Here is a 15,609-nt window from a genome sequence, read left to right on the forward strand (position 1 = left end):
ATGTCACTTGACTGGGTGATACCATGGCTCACACTCGGCCTTGTGATATCTGCACAGATGACTGGTAAGTACACCCAATTTACATATAACAATTATATTATTAACAAGTATAAAGAATCATCTCCTGGGAAGATAAAATCATAAAATTAACCTATACGGTTTTTTGTCTTTATTGTTTTTGGTTGTAAACAAGGTTTGCTTCTTTGACAATGATTATGTGTTTACTGTTTTAAGTCGTGGTTCAGACAGTGACCAAAAGGCCTGTACAGATGATCTGTCTTTTCAAACATGAAACATGCAGAATTTTAACTACTGTGTTGTTTTTGTTTATTTTTCTCCACAAACTAGAGGTGAGTCCCTCTGACAACGAGCCGTTCTGCAGTACATGGGGAAGCTATCACTTTAAGACTTTCGATGGAGGTTTCTTTCGGCTTCCCTCCACTTGTAACTACATCCTCACGTCCCAGTGTGTGGAAAGCTATGAGAATTTCAATATTCAGCTCCAACGGCAGGAGACAAATGGGCTCCCCACCATCAAGAAGGTCACTATGAAACTGGAGGGTGCCCTTGTGGAATTAGACAACACTTCCATCAAAGTCGATAATAAATTGTGAGTCTGTCCAATTCTTATTAACAGATGATTTTCTTGTTACAGTAATGGTTGATGTTTATTATCTTACTCTGATGATTTTTTTATATATATTTTTGCCTTTAGTGTCACTACACCATTCAGCCAGGTTGGCATTTCAATTGTACGAAGTGTCTCTTATGTCAAAATCAAGTCAAAGCTGGGATTGATCGTCATGTGGAACGAAAAAGACTCCCTCTGGGTATGTGTATTTATTGTGTCATCATATCTAATTACACTTACCATTTTAATTATTGCTTTAATAACTAAACTGATAAGTACAGACAGAGATCTTTTAAGATTAATTAAAGTTTTTTGGGAGGTGAGGGTGCAGTTTTTTGCCTTTATTGAATAGCAGAGACAGAAAGTTAAAATTAAGAATAATTAAAGGGAAGCAATTGTGAGGGTTCAATGTCCTGATCAACATCCCTCAACATTTCTCTTGATGACTAAACTGAACTTGACACATTGTGTTCATTAAAAAGTCTGTAAGACTAAATACTGCCAAAGCTAATAATACCAGGGAGCACATCTCATGCCCCCAGGAAAGTTATTCATCTAACTAGAAGCTCAAAAACTAGGAGCATAAACTGCATGAAAGCATGATAGTTCATTTTTTTGGACAAAACAGTCTCCACTTCACTCCACTTCATCTTCAGTAGATGCCATTTGATAAATTGTTACGTGAACGCTCAAACTTTCCATCCTCTTCTAATACTGTTAAAAAAGCAAAGCACCATCAAGCAGCTATGAAAAAATGTTGCCAGTCCAGAGATCTGCACTTTAATCAAATATAATTTTCACCTGGATTTAAGGTTGAGCTTGATGAAAAATTCAAAAATCAGACTTGTGGCCTGTGTGGTGACTTCAACGGACTCCCAGTGTATGATGAGTTTTTAAAAAAAGGTAATTACAAAATAATAAGACTTATAACAAAAAATATAAAATCTGTTTTCACGTTTGCTAAAACCCTTTGTTTTCCTATAGACACCCAGGAGATCATCAGTCTTGAATCTTATGGTGAGGCCGCGAAAATCAATGGTCCTACTGAAAACTGTGAAGAAAACTCAGCCACACGGACTTGTAGAAATCAGGTATTTGAAAATGAATTTGCTTCATACAATTTTATATAAAATATCGAGGTACAATTTAATTACATGACGTACTCTGACCCATAGACAGACCTTTGTGAGAACATCCTGTCAGGACCAGCATTTGTTAGCTGTCAGAACCTGATTGATACCAACCCCTTCATCAATGCCTGTGTGAAGGACATGTGCTACTGTAACAGCAGTACCTCATGTTTGTGTTCAACCATATCGGAGTACTCCCGTCAGTGCGCTCATGCAGGTGGGAATCCGCAGCAATGGAAGACCGCACAACTGTGTGGTAAGAACAGCAATCTTTATCTTTATATATTAAAGCTTTGATTGATTTATACTGTTTATGTCAGAATCACTGTTTCTCAATTGTACTTTTTTTTCTGGGGTGTTGAACAGCAAAAACATGCCCTTTCAACATGGAGTATAAAGAATGTGGTAGTCCCTGTACAGACACCTGCAGCAACCCTCAGAGAAGCCAAGTGTGTGACGATCACTGCATAGACGGATGCTTCTGTCCAAATGGTAAGTTGACAGATTATGTTTGTACAGCAGATTTTCTATACACAAATTTATTTATCATATTAGTGAATTGGATTATGTTCTCAAATTATTTAATTTGTACTTTGTACTAGTTAAGTTATAGTATTAGTGGCAGGATAGCTCCTGTGATCAATATATATTAAGTTGCCTTTAAATACTGAATTTATTACTTAATGTTAATGTAGTGAAGTTATTATCACATTGACTACATTTCTTTGTATAGTTGTGCTTCAACATTGTGATTGCACCAACCTACCTGCCTTTAAAAAAAGTATTTTTAGTGTATTGTTTTGATGATGATTTTATCCTGTAAATTTTATTATTATTATTAGTAAGGTGCATAGATACAACTCAATAGATTAATGTGATGAAAATTAACAGTGAGAGTTGTCAGACAACAATGATATCTGAATGAGGTGTTTAGCTATAAGGCAATTTTGTTTTTGGATCGGCATGTGTGGATATAGTCAGTGTTACAATGTTGTTATCTGTGACATTACTCAAATACACTGCTGCCCATAAAGTTGGAATAATTTTGTTTTCAGACACATTCCTCTTTTTATTCCTATTCATATACATCAGGTTAATTGTGGTTTCATTTTCACTGTAATATGTTTGGAAGAGATTTATCAATAAAGTTTAGAGAACACTTTATCTAAACTAAATATTCATTAAAGGTGCAAATTAGGTGATTTAGTTTTCTCTCTATGACTCCTGCTGAGCTCTGCACACTTGGCGCAGTCTGGTGGTGAATTATGTAAATATTATTCATTATACACATGGATAACTCTGACACAGTTTGCAATGTGTAGAGAAGTTTACTGTTCTGTGCCCTGTGACTAATTATGTCATCATGTTTCTCCCAAGGGACTGTATTTGATGACATTAAACAAAGTGGGTGTGTTCCCATCGACCAGTGCTCCTGCTTACACAATGGCAAGCCATACAAACCAGGAGAATCATACTCGAGGCCATGTAAAAACTGGTAATCACCATCTTCAATTTAATGCTGACATTTTCAACATGTGCATTTAAGGTGGTATGTCCAGTTGAAGTGACTGAATTCTGTTCACAGCACATGTACCAAGGGTGAGTGGAGCTGTAAGGATATAGATTGTCCTGGTATTTGCTCTGTACTGGGTGGCTCGCATATCACCACCTATGATGATAAAACATACACTTTCCATGGAGACTGCTCTTATGTTCTCTCCAAGGTGAGGCTTTTAAACTTATGAATTCATCCTTTAAAATTACAATACTGTTAACAAGAAAATTGTTTGTAATTAAATGCGTTTTTATCACCTTGATTTTAGGAAACTAACGGGACTTTCAGTGTCCTTGGTGACCTGGTCAAATGTGAACAATCAGATAAATCATCGTGCCTGGCTTCAGTCACTCTACTGCTGCCTAAACAAATGGTAAATTGCAGATTATTATGGTTCTCGGCTCATAAAGTGAATCATTTTGATATGATTTCATATCTTTTGGAAAGGTTGATATTAACCCTGAAGGCTAACAGTCATATTGTCATTTCTTCCTCACAGCAGATGATTGTAGTTGATGCCAACGGACAGGTGTCTTATAACAATTTGATCTCTAAACTTCCCTCTTTCATGAGTGAGTGGTTATTTTCTTCTGAAATGACAAAATATAAATCAGTCTGCTAAATTTAAAAATGTCTCTTTATTTATTGTAAAAAATATTTATTCATCTGCAGACAACATAACAGTCTTCAGCCCATCAACCTTCTTCATTGTAATCCACACTGCCTATGGACTACAACTCGAGATTCAGCTCACACCTGTTATGCAGGTCTACATAAAAGCCGATGTTTCCAATAAAAGAAAACTCAATGGTGTGTTTGACTTCACAAGCACTTTTGCCGATAGTGTAAAATGTGATTATTGTAGTGATAATTATGTTTATTGTCTTTATTATTATTATTATTATTATTGTCTTCATTCAGGCCTTTGTGGAGATTTTAATGACGTGGAAGTTGATGACTTCAAAACCACAAATGGACTGATTGAAAGAATGGCTGCAACATTTGCCAACACATGGAAGACCAAAACAAGCTGCCTCGATGTGACTAACATACTTAAGGATCCCTGCAATTTAAGCATAGACAAGGGTAGGCCACAAGTCATCATGCTCTGTATTTTAATATCATTCTTTACAACACTTTACCAGTAAACATGTTTATTTGTTTTGCAGAGAAATATGCCAAATACTGGTGCTCCTTGCTGTCAGACCCAAAAGGAATGTTCTCAAAGTGCCATTCTGATGTGAACCCAGAAAACTATGTAGCTGTAAGCAGTGATTTCATTTGGTATGCAGCCTATGTATATGTACATTCAGCTGTCAATTTAATCTATTAATGCTTCTCTCCACAGTCTTGTATTTACGATACATGCGCCTGTGAAAACAGTGAAGCGTGTATGTGTGCTGCCATCTCCTCCTATGTACACGCATGTGCTGCTGAAGGTGTCTCACTGTGTGGATGGAGGAACACCACATGTCGTAAGTTTAAACCCACACTATCAAGTGTGAAATAAATGAATTTTATATTTATTTATAATATTCAAACATTAAATCTGTTTGTTTTTTCTTTCAAAAGAGAAATACACGTCTGGCTGCCCTTCTACTTTTGTGTATGGGTACCAAATGACAAGCTGTGGTCGCACCTGTCGCTCTCTTAGTCAGTCAGACAAAACATGTGAGGTTAAGTTTACCCCACTGGATGGCTGCGGCTGTGCTGAAGGAACTTACCTCAATCAGAAGCAAGTGTGTGTGTCGGCCTCACATTGCCCATGCTATGTGGGAAACATGGTGGTACACCCTGGGCAATCCATCAAGGTCCATGGACAAACCTGGTAAGTACTTCAGTATTTTCAATAAAATTAAAGCAGCGTAAACCTTGTTTCATGATTATTTTTGGAACATTTTTTGCTTTTATTAGTCAAATGACAGTTGAGAGGTTACAGAAAATGTGAGGTGATAGAGACAGAGAATGACAAAGGTCTCCATCTGGAGGCAAACTGGGGATGTTGCTCATGTTTGGTGACCTAACACCAAGGCCATTAGGCTCAACTAGAGCATTTATTTTGAACTGAAGTAAATGATTATAGATTATCGTAAGTATCCAGCACAGTATTTTATTTTTATTTTGAAGTACCATGTGTACCTCCCTGCAGATTGAAGGCGTGCCGCCGATTTGCAAAGTGTAGCAGACTCTCATGGGTCTCCCCTGTTAATTGCATTTAACTGCTTAACATCCGTATGAAACAGTTAAATTTGGTTTTACTGAAAGTGAAGATTAACAAAAAAAACTAAACAAAACTCAGTATGTTGTAAGCCTAGATTTGTTTACAGGGAGGTAGGAAGATAGAGAAAGAGGGGTAACATAGTAGTAAAGGGCCAAACGTCAGAAACAAATCCAGGGCCGCTGCAGCAAGGCTTAAGCCTTTGTACATGGGGTGCATGCTCTACCAGGTGAGCTGCGAGGGCACCCTACGCTTTGTTTATTTTTATTTTCATTTTGTTACATTAAATTGAAGGAGTGGCGGTGAAGATGGTTCACTGGGCAGCAAGAAAGCCCTGGAGTTTACCTCCTGTTTGCGTAGGTTTCCTGCTGAGGTCAGGTCTGCAGTGGGCTTGGGAACTACTATATTGGTTTTCCTTTAGTAAGAGATTTAGCCAAAACTAGTAAGAATTGCAAACAAGATGCATTCTTTCCTATCTGTCTATGCATTTCAGCTCCTGCCACAGTGGAAAACTAAACTGCATAGGAACCGCCATGAGTGAATGTAGGTACAAAGCATGATATGAGAAGCAAAGGGCATACAGCGCTGGCCTTTTTAACACATTATCATTTTCATCATCAGCATGCACCGATCCAATGGTTTTCTTCAACTGCTCAAGTGCAGCCCCAGGTGTGCCGGGATCCGAGTGCCAAAAAAGCTGCCAGACACTGGACGCAGACTGTGTAAGACTGAGACACTACTTCCACATTCTACATGTTTGTACCAAAGCACTTAAAATAATTGCTGTTACACTGTTATAGGTCAGTAAACAGTGTATCTCAGGCTGTGTGTGTCCTGATGGCCAGCTGTCAGATGGTAAAGGAAACTGTATTAAGGAAGAGGACTGTCCCTGCACATATAGTGGAGAATACTATAATTCTGGACAAACTATCACTGTGAACTGCAATAACTGGTGAGCCCCTTAATCTTATTGTACATAAATGTAGTGTTGCGTTAGTTCACTGTTGTGTTTTTTGTTTTTAATTGGAGCTTCACGACTTGCATTTCAATTGTAGCACTTGCAAAAGCAGAAAATGGGAGTGTACAGATCATGACTGTGATGGGACCTGTACCATTTATGGAGAAGGGCATTACAACACTTTTGATGAAAAGAAATTCTCCTTTAACGGGGAATGTGGCTATGTCTTCACTCAGGTATGGCACAAACTCATGTTTAGTCTTTGTGATTCGTCAAAAGTGAGTCTTGTGATAATGACATTAATATCTTGCAGGATTACTGTGGGAACGATACAAATGGCACTTTCAGAGTCTTGACTGAGAGCATCCCATGTGGAACAACTGAAAGCATCTGCTCCACTGCTATCAAGCTCTACTTAGGGGTACATAACAGTATTATATGTCCTTAAAATAATCTTTAAAATGCTCATTTTGCAGGATTACAAATGTTGAGCATGTTTTGTCTCTTTCAGAATAAGGAAATTTTCCTCACAGAGGAAAATATCCAAGTTATCGAACAAAGCAGCGGTGTGGACATACCCTATCAGATCCACACTATGGGTATATATCTTGTCATTGAGGCAAATAATGGTCTTGCTCTCATTTGGAATAAGAAGAAAACACTTATGATCAAACTCAGCTCCACATTCAAGGTGAGTGGATAAACAAGTACATTTTAATAAGCCATTTTACAATTTTAATCACATTTTATTTTATCCTAGGGAAAAGTCTGCGGTCTGTGTGGGAATTATGATGGGAATATCAAGAATGATTTCACCACCAGAAACAAAGAAGTTGTGGTTGAAACCCTTGAGTTTGGAAACAGCTGGAAAGTGACACCTACTTGCCCTGATGCAAAAGCACTGAACAATTCTTGTAGTCTGTACTCACACAGGCAGGCGTGGGCATTAAAACGCTGCAGCATTATCAACAGTAAAGTATTCGCTGCTTGCCATTCAAAGGTAAGAAAAACAAACCCTGCTGAGCAGTGTCACATGGCAAGTCACTGTAATCAGTCTATACGATGACTTTCTGTATAATTAGCTAGCCTCTTCTTGAATTTTTCTTTCAAAAAGGTGGATCCAAAAATCTATCATGATGTCTGTGTAAGAGACACGTGTGGCTGCAATACAGGAGGAGACTGTGAGTGTTTCTGCTCGGCTGTAGCAGCATATGCAGCAGCCTGTAATGAGGCTGGCGCCTGTGTGAAATGGAGAACTCCCACAATCTGCCGTGAGTATTTTATTTGTGCTCCTGTGAGGAGATGAATAAATGTACAATGTATGATTAAAATAATCTGTCATTATCATTTTGTTATGAAAAGAATACAATGAAAAACATGTGAAAGGAGAAAGTTTTAATTTATCAAAGTATTGCTTTCAAGAGAGACTATTCTGCCCATCAGGACTGCCAGAGTGGGATGTCCACCAGGCACAGACACCCCAACCACACACACATTAGTCTTCTAGCGATTATTAAGATTTAAGATTATAAGATTTTTTACATGATGCATAATCACATATTTCTAATATTTTCTTTTTTCATTAGCTCTCTTCTGTGACTATTACAACCCTGATGGAGAGTGTGAATGGCACTATGAGTCCTGTGGAAAACCATGCATGAAGACATGCAGGAATCCCACAGGAATGTGCTACAATAAAATTCCAGCATTAGAAGGTAAAAAAAAAAATGACATGAAAGTAATGTATGTATTTTTAAGGTTGTAGTCATTTAGGGAAATTTGATTGACACACAATGCTGTTCACTGCCTTGATGTTTGGTTAGACTGTCTGTACCTATTCTGTGTTAGTTTTGCAATTTACAGTGACATTTAACTTTTTAAGGCTGCTATCCAAGATGCCCGCCTGAACAATCATATTTGGAAGAAGTTACCATGAAGTGTGTGACAAAGGAGGAATGTGGCTGCTATGATGATGTAGGGAAGCATTTCAAAGAAGGGGCCCTTGTGCCTCCAAAGGAAAACTGTCAAATATGGTAAGACACTTTCTGTCTTATTAATACTGCATTTGGTTAAAAGGTGAATTATAAGCTGATATCATGAAATAATGTATATTTAGATATCATACAATCATGTTGTTTAGTGTATGTTTACAGTGAAAAATATTTTCGTATTTTAGTAGACCAGTTAAGGTATATAAAATAAATTAAATAATTAAAACTATTTAATGAAGTCAAGTGTGTCTGGTAATCACCCACAAATAAATTAGAATCACATTGGATATCACATCCTCACATCTGCATATGGAAGGCAAAGAGTATTAAATGAGTTGCAATCTGCAATCTCATCATTAGATGTCAATAAAACCTACACACTGATCCTTTAACCAGCAAAGCTGCCATATTTTGTACCTTGACAGTGCATTATTAAAATTATTTGCAACATTATTTCAATTAGAGACTGCAGATGGAAGATACCTGCTGCCTTCAGTAATAAGTATACAAATAATAAAGGATTATCAGGTTACTAGATATTGTGGATGACAGATGCTCATAAAAATTACTCTTATTCTCTTTTGCTTGTATTATTATTACATGCCAGCTGGTTAAAAAAAAGGCAGAATAAATATGGAAATATGAGCAAAACATAAATGAAACAGGCCTTTACCAAATAAAGTGACCAACATACTATGGAACACAGGAAGTATACTAAGCAGTCAGCCTGGTCTAAGCAGGTGGGCTGAACGTCACACAAGATGCACTCATTCTTAGCACCAAAATTTGAGTACACAACTGGATTGACTGAAGACAGAAAGTTACACAGACATCAGATAAATTTAGTGTGCCCCAGTGCATGGCTGCATTCCATGCCATACTCCAAAACCATTATTAGAAACTGTATGTTCATACATTGTGTTTAAACCTTTCCTCTTTCATTTACCTTTTAGTAATTGTTCTGCAACAAAGGTGGAATGCAGATATAACATCCAAGGTATGATTATGATCATGATTGATTGTTGTCACTGAAAAAGAAACATAACATGCATATTACTTTAAAAGACAAGAGGAAGTATCTGTTGAAACAATAAATACCCACATAATTGTTGAATGATTATCTCTATTTCAGCTTGCACTTGTTCATATAAGGGACATATGTACAAGTATGGAGATAAAATCTATGATACACATGATGGTGATGGAACTTGTATTACTGCTATTTGTGGAGAAAATGGAAATGTTTCCATAATTATGCATGCTTGCTCTACAACAGCACCCACCCAGACACCAACAACAGTGTTTGTATTTGAAACAACTGGTAAGAATAAGTCTTTAAAGGTGTACAGCATAGGTGATGAAGATTTTTTTGTATGGATTTTCACCTTTTTAAAGACAACTTGATGATTCTATCTTTTTGTTGCAGAAAAACGAGCCACAGTAACCACAGAAAAGCCCACCTCTACTGCTTCTACAACCACAGAGAAGCCCACCATAACCACAATCACAGAAACATCTAGCACAATATCCACAAAACCACCCAGTACCATAGCAACACCAAAAACAACCATTACCCAACCAACCACCAAATCTACAACAATCACAGAAAAGACCAGCACTACTGCTTCTACAACCACAGAAAACCCCACCACAACAACCACAATCACAGAAACATCTACCACAATATCCACAAAAACACCCAGCACCACAGCAACAACAGAAACAACCACCCAACCGACCCCCACACCTACAACAGTATCCACAAAAATGCACAGCATGACAACAACTCCTGAATGTTTTTATTGTGCATGGTCAGAATGGATAAATACTAATTACCCAAGCTATACAAATGATGGAGACCATCAATACATTAAAGACATTTCTGATCCAGATCTGAGTGTTTGTAGAAAACCTCTGGAAATAGAATGTAGAGCAGCAAAATTAAAATACATACCTTTGAATATATTAGGCCAAAAAGTAACATGCGACCCAGCTGTTGGATTGACTTGTCATAACAAAGACCAAGGTATACCTCCGATTTGTTATGACTATGAAATACGAATAAAATGTTGCGTCAACACTTGTAATCCTTCAACCACAACCACTGTCACAGAAACGTCCACTACCTCTCCCATAACCACAGAAAACCTCACCACGACAATAATTACAGAAAAATCCACCACAATAGCCACAGAAAGGCCCAGTACCACAGCAACAATAAAAACAACCATCACCCCAATGACCATCAAATCTACAACAGTCATGGAAAAGCCCAGTACTGCTGCAGCTACAACCACAGAAAACCCCACCAGAACATCCAAAATCACAGAAACATCTACCACAATATTCACAGGAAAGACCAGTACCATGGCAACAACAGAAACAACCATCACCCAACTGACCACCAAACCCACAGAAACCACAGAAAATGCCACCACTACTGCTGTTACAACAGGCAAGGAAACCACAACAGAAACAGCTGAAGTTGTTACAAATACAGTGGTTACAACAACACAACAAATTGAACCTCAGGTTAGGATTACAACTACAACAGCAACTCAAAAGTCCACCTCAGCATCTACAGAATCAGCTAGCACCACACCTGCCACAACCACAGAAAAACCGACAGTGACAGAAAGGTCAAGCACAACCACAGAAAATCCCACCACAACAACCACAATCACAGAAACATCTACCACAATATCCACAGAATTGCCCAGTACCACAGCGACAACAGAAATAACCATCTCCCAACCAACCCCTGCATTTACAACAATCACAGAAAAGACCAGCACTACTGCTTCTACAACCACAGAAAACCCCACCACAACAACCACAATCACAGAAACATCTACCACAATATCCACAGAATCGCCTAATACCACAGCAACAACAGAAACAACCATCTCCCAACCAACCCCCGCATCTACAACAGTCATAGAAAAGTCCAGCACTACTGCTTCTACAACCACAGAAAACCCCACCACAACAACCACAATCACAGAAACATCTACTATAATATCTACGGTGAAGACCAGTACCACAGCAACAACAGAAACAACTATCACCCAACCAACCACCAAATCTACAATAGTCACAGAAAAGCCCAGCACTACTGCTTCTACAACCACAGAAAATCCCACCACAACAATCCCAATAACAGAAACATCTCCCACGATATCCACAGAAACACCCAGTACCACAACAATAACAGAAACAACCATCACCCAACCAACCACCAAATCTACAACAGTCACAGAAAAGCCCAGCACTATTGCTTCTACATCCACAGAAAACCCCACCACAACAACCACAATCACAGAAACATCTACCACAATATCCACAGAATCGCCCAGTACTACAGCAACAACAGAAACAACCATCACCCAACCAACCACCAAATCTACAACAGTTACAGAAAATCCCACCTCTGCTGCTTCTACAACCACAGAAAACCCCACCACAACAACCACAATCATAGAAACATCTACTTTAATATCTACGGTGAAGACCAGTACCACAGCAACAACAGAAACAACCATCACCCAACCAACCACCAAATCTACAACAGTCACAGAAAAGCCCAGCACTACTGCTTCTATAACAACAGAAAACCCCACCAGAACAACCACAATCACAGAAACATCTACCACGATATCCACAGAATCACCCAGTACCACAGCAATAACAGAAACAACCATCACCCAACCAACCACTAAATCTACAACAGTTACAGAAAAGCCCATCTCTGTTGCTTCTACAACCACAGAAAACCCCACCACAACAACCACAATCACAGAAACATCTACTATAATATCCACAGAATCGCTCAGAACCACAGCAACAACAGAAACAACCATCACCCAACCAACCACCAAATCTACAACAGTTACAGAAAATCCCACCTCTGCTGCTTCTACAACCACAGAGAACCCCACCACAACAACCACAATCACAGAAACATCTACTATAATATCTACGGTTAGGACCAGTACCACAGCAACAACAGAAACAATCATCACCCAACCAACCACCAAATCTACAACAGTAACAGAAAAGCCCAGCACTACTACTTCTACAACAACAGAAAACCCCACCACAACAACCACAATCACAGAAACATCTACCACGATATCCACAGAATCACCCAGTACCACAGCAACAACAGAAACAACCATCACCCAACCAACCCCTGCATCTACAACAGTCAAAGAAAAGCCCAGCACTACTGCTTCTACAACCACAGAAAATCCCACCACAATAACCACAATCACGGAAACATCTACCACAATATCCACAGAATCGCCCAGAACCACAGCAACAACAGAAACAACCATCACCCAACCAACCACCAAATCTACCACAGTCACAGAAAAGCCCACCTCTGCTGCTTCTACAACCACAGAAAACCCCACCACAACAACCACAAACACAGAAACATCTACCACGATATCCACAGAAAAGCCAACTACAATATTCACAGAAATACTCACAACCACAGAAAGGCCAACTGCAATAACTACAACAGCCACCACAAAGCCTACTTCCACAGCACCAACTGTAGAGAAGACTACTCTTGAAACTCCAACTGTAACATCTTCAACTCTTCATTCTTCAACACTAGGCAGAACAACATTATGTTCCTGCACGTACATGGATCAAATTTATTCTCCTGGTAAGTAATTGTCACCAGTTGTTCTTATTATCAGTATAGTATTTGGGTCACAGGAAGTTTCCTTTCCACTGTTGCAAAGGGCTTGCTCATGATGGGAATTGTTGGGCTTCTAAATGATATAAACGGTCTAGACCTGCTCTAAATAGAAAGTGTCACAATATAATTTCTGTTATGATTTGGTACTATAAAATTGAATTAAAATTCTTAGTTACACCTGTCTTTACAATGCAACTTGGTATACCTGATCACATTACATCTGTAATAAGTTTATGCTGAGGTCAAGTCCTGTTTATATTAAGGTCTATTATCAAAATCCACATTGCCTTTTGTATCCTAGAAAAAAAAAGCCAAAATGTTGTTAAAATGTTGAGAATATAGGTGGTACATGCATTCTAACAAAACAAGTGGCTTTGTCGTTTGGTCACAAACACAAACACAGCCACTACTAATACCTAGGACCAAAAAACTTTGACAATTGGAAACATATTTATCCAGGTTATTTATGACATTGTAGTACATTTAGATCCTGACATAGATTTTACATTAAAGTGTTCATTTTGAAATCATTAAAGTGGTCAGACTTGTATTTACAACAGTTGCATGAACACCAGTAACACCAGTTGGGTTTTTTTCACAGCACTAATCACTTTCATCTAACTGCCTTGGTTTTGTTCTCATAGGTAGCTTCATGTACAATAAGACTGATGGAGCAGGTTGGTGTTTCACTGCATATTGCAATTTGACATGCAGTGTTGAGAAGGCTGGTAGTCCATGTCACTCAACGACTCAACCGACTTCTGCCACCACCACAGTTAGCTCTGGCGCTACAACACAAATTAGTTCAACGGCCAATCCACTGGACTGTCCATATCTCACTCCACCTAGAAAGGTACTTCAATTTAGTTATATTAACATGTACTCTAGAAGAACAGATCATCTTTCCTTAATTGGCTTTGTTTCCAGGGTACATATTTGGAGAAAGCCTGAAACAAGGTCTTTAATTTTATTGGATAAAGAGTAGGAGGATAAGGGGAATTGATAAATTCAACATTTAATTACCAATTCATTTAAAATCAATCTTTTTGATTTTCACGCCTTTGTTCTTGTGTGGAAAAAGTCCACAGATGTATATGATGAAACAGAAATCCATTTTTATCATCAAATATCTTCTCCCTGTAGTTGCAGAATATTGGAACGGTCAATGTTAATGTCAATGGTTGTTTAATTTGATATAATTTAATCAATTAGGCTCCCCATTAGGTTTATGAGATTCTTTCTGAGGTGCAATCACAAACCACATTAACAGACGCAACTCACAACATGCATACAGGCATATTAATACATAAATATATAAACAACAAAACAAATAGCTTTGTAAATAAAATAACACGTGCATAATATTGTATTTCACCTTAGCATTATATATTTATGTAAATACCGTTCCTTTTTTCCCTTGATTACATAAATTATAGAAGTATATGTTGTGGGTGTGTGCTTCTGGCGGGTTCAAACTATATTTATTTTACTGCTTTGTAATTGCTAAAAGTACTACTTTGGCCTTCACAGAATACTGAGACCTGGAGTTCAACCAGATGCACCACCGAAACGTGTGACAGTGGACGAGTAATAACAGAACATGTGCCATGTAAACAAATAGCACAGCCTGTGTGTGAAAATGGGCACCCACCGGTGAGGGTTTACGATGAAACAGGTTGTTGTTTCCACTACGAATGCAGATGTAAGTTCAAAAAAGAAAAGTATTTTAAAAATTTACATTTAAGCAACATCTTTAAAACTACTACACATATAAGGTAACTAAAATAAATAATACTCAATGTAACCACAATCTAATATTTGCAGGTGTTTGCTCTGGCTGGGGAGATCCTCATTATGTGACATTTGATGGCCAGTATTACAGCTTTCAGAAAAATTGCACGTATGTCCTGGTCAAAGAGATCATTCCTCGACACAACTTTAAGATCCATATCGACAACGAAAACTGTGATGCCTCTGGGACTGTGACCTGTGCCAAAGCCTTGATTGTGTATTACAAAAAGTTTAAGATTATTCTCAGACAGGAGAGGGTCCCAAAGGTTCTGAACATGGTAAATTTTGCCACAACAAACTATCTTAACTAATTTTAATGATTCTACTTGAATACATTTAAATTATACTAAATGACGATGATGATTAAAATGCAATTGTTTAGGTGTACATCAATGGCAAGCAGGTATTCCCAACCTACACTAACGATGACCTCATCATAACAAGTACAGGAATTGAGCTGCTTTTGAAAATCCCAGCAATTGAAGCAGTTGTGATGTTCAAAGGGTTTTTATTCAGTGTTGAAATGCCATTTTCCCTTTTCCACAACAACACGGAGGGACAGTGTGGTAAGATGATAATCGACTTGCTATGGGACTAAATGTTTTAAGTCTCTAAGTCTCTATG

General features: G+C 38.1%; 1 protein-coding gene across 1 annotated transcript in view; it reads left to right on the top strand.

Moving 5' to 3' along the window:
• muc5d (mucin 5d) overlaps positions 1 to 15,609 on the top strand; it is a 23,200-nt gene continuing 7,591 nt past the window's right edge. The window contains exons 1-33 of the mRNA XM_027272990.1: positions 1 to 64; positions 349 to 610; positions 716 to 830; positions 1,444 to 1,534; positions 1,616 to 1,722; positions 1,807 to 2,017; positions 2,128 to 2,253; positions 3,139 to 3,256; positions 3,347 to 3,485; positions 3,585 to 3,689; positions 3,816 to 3,888; positions 3,989 to 4,126; positions 4,238 to 4,402; positions 4,486 to 4,580; positions 4,665 to 4,791; positions 4,889 to 5,144; positions 5,829 to 5,890; positions 6,156 to 6,256; positions 6,335 to 6,486; positions 6,590 to 6,728; positions 6,806 to 6,913; positions 7,004 to 7,183; positions 7,253 to 7,492; positions 7,607 to 7,763; positions 8,079 to 8,207; positions 8,375 to 8,525; positions 11,371 to 12,156; positions 12,532 to 13,043; positions 13,839 to 13,871; positions 13,971 to 14,047; positions 14,725 to 14,896; positions 15,019 to 15,263; positions 15,368 to 15,551. Of these exons, the coding sequence (XP_027128791.1) occupies positions 1 to 64; positions 349 to 610; positions 716 to 830; positions 1,444 to 1,534; positions 1,616 to 1,722; positions 1,807 to 2,017; positions 2,128 to 2,253; positions 3,139 to 3,256; positions 3,347 to 3,485; positions 3,585 to 3,689; positions 3,816 to 3,888; positions 3,989 to 4,126; positions 4,238 to 4,402; positions 4,486 to 4,580; positions 4,665 to 4,791; positions 4,889 to 5,144; positions 5,829 to 5,890; positions 6,156 to 6,256; positions 6,335 to 6,486; positions 6,590 to 6,728; positions 6,806 to 6,913; positions 7,004 to 7,183; positions 7,253 to 7,492; positions 7,607 to 7,763; positions 8,079 to 8,207; positions 8,375 to 8,525; positions 11,371 to 12,156; positions 12,532 to 13,043; positions 13,839 to 13,871; positions 13,971 to 14,047; positions 14,725 to 14,896; positions 15,019 to 15,263; positions 15,368 to 15,551 (5,620 nt within the window). The remainder of the gene's footprint in view (positions 65 to 348; positions 611 to 715; positions 831 to 1,443; positions 1,535 to 1,615; positions 1,723 to 1,806; positions 2,018 to 2,127; positions 2,254 to 3,138; positions 3,257 to 3,346; positions 3,486 to 3,584; positions 3,690 to 3,815; positions 3,889 to 3,988; positions 4,127 to 4,237; positions 4,403 to 4,485; positions 4,581 to 4,664; positions 4,792 to 4,888; positions 5,145 to 5,828; positions 5,891 to 6,155; positions 6,257 to 6,334; positions 6,487 to 6,589; positions 6,729 to 6,805; positions 6,914 to 7,003; positions 7,184 to 7,252; positions 7,493 to 7,606; positions 7,764 to 8,078; positions 8,208 to 8,374; positions 8,526 to 11,370; positions 12,157 to 12,531; positions 13,044 to 13,838; positions 13,872 to 13,970; positions 14,048 to 14,724; positions 14,897 to 15,018; positions 15,264 to 15,367; positions 15,552 to 15,609) is intronic.

The sequence above is a fragment of the Larimichthys crocea genome, chromosome XXI (genome assembly GCF_000972845.2).
Source record: "Larimichthys crocea isolate SSNF chromosome XXI, L_crocea_2.0, whole genome shotgun sequence".
NCBI lineage: Eukaryota > Metazoa > Chordata > Actinopteri > Sciaenidae > Larimichthys > Larimichthys crocea.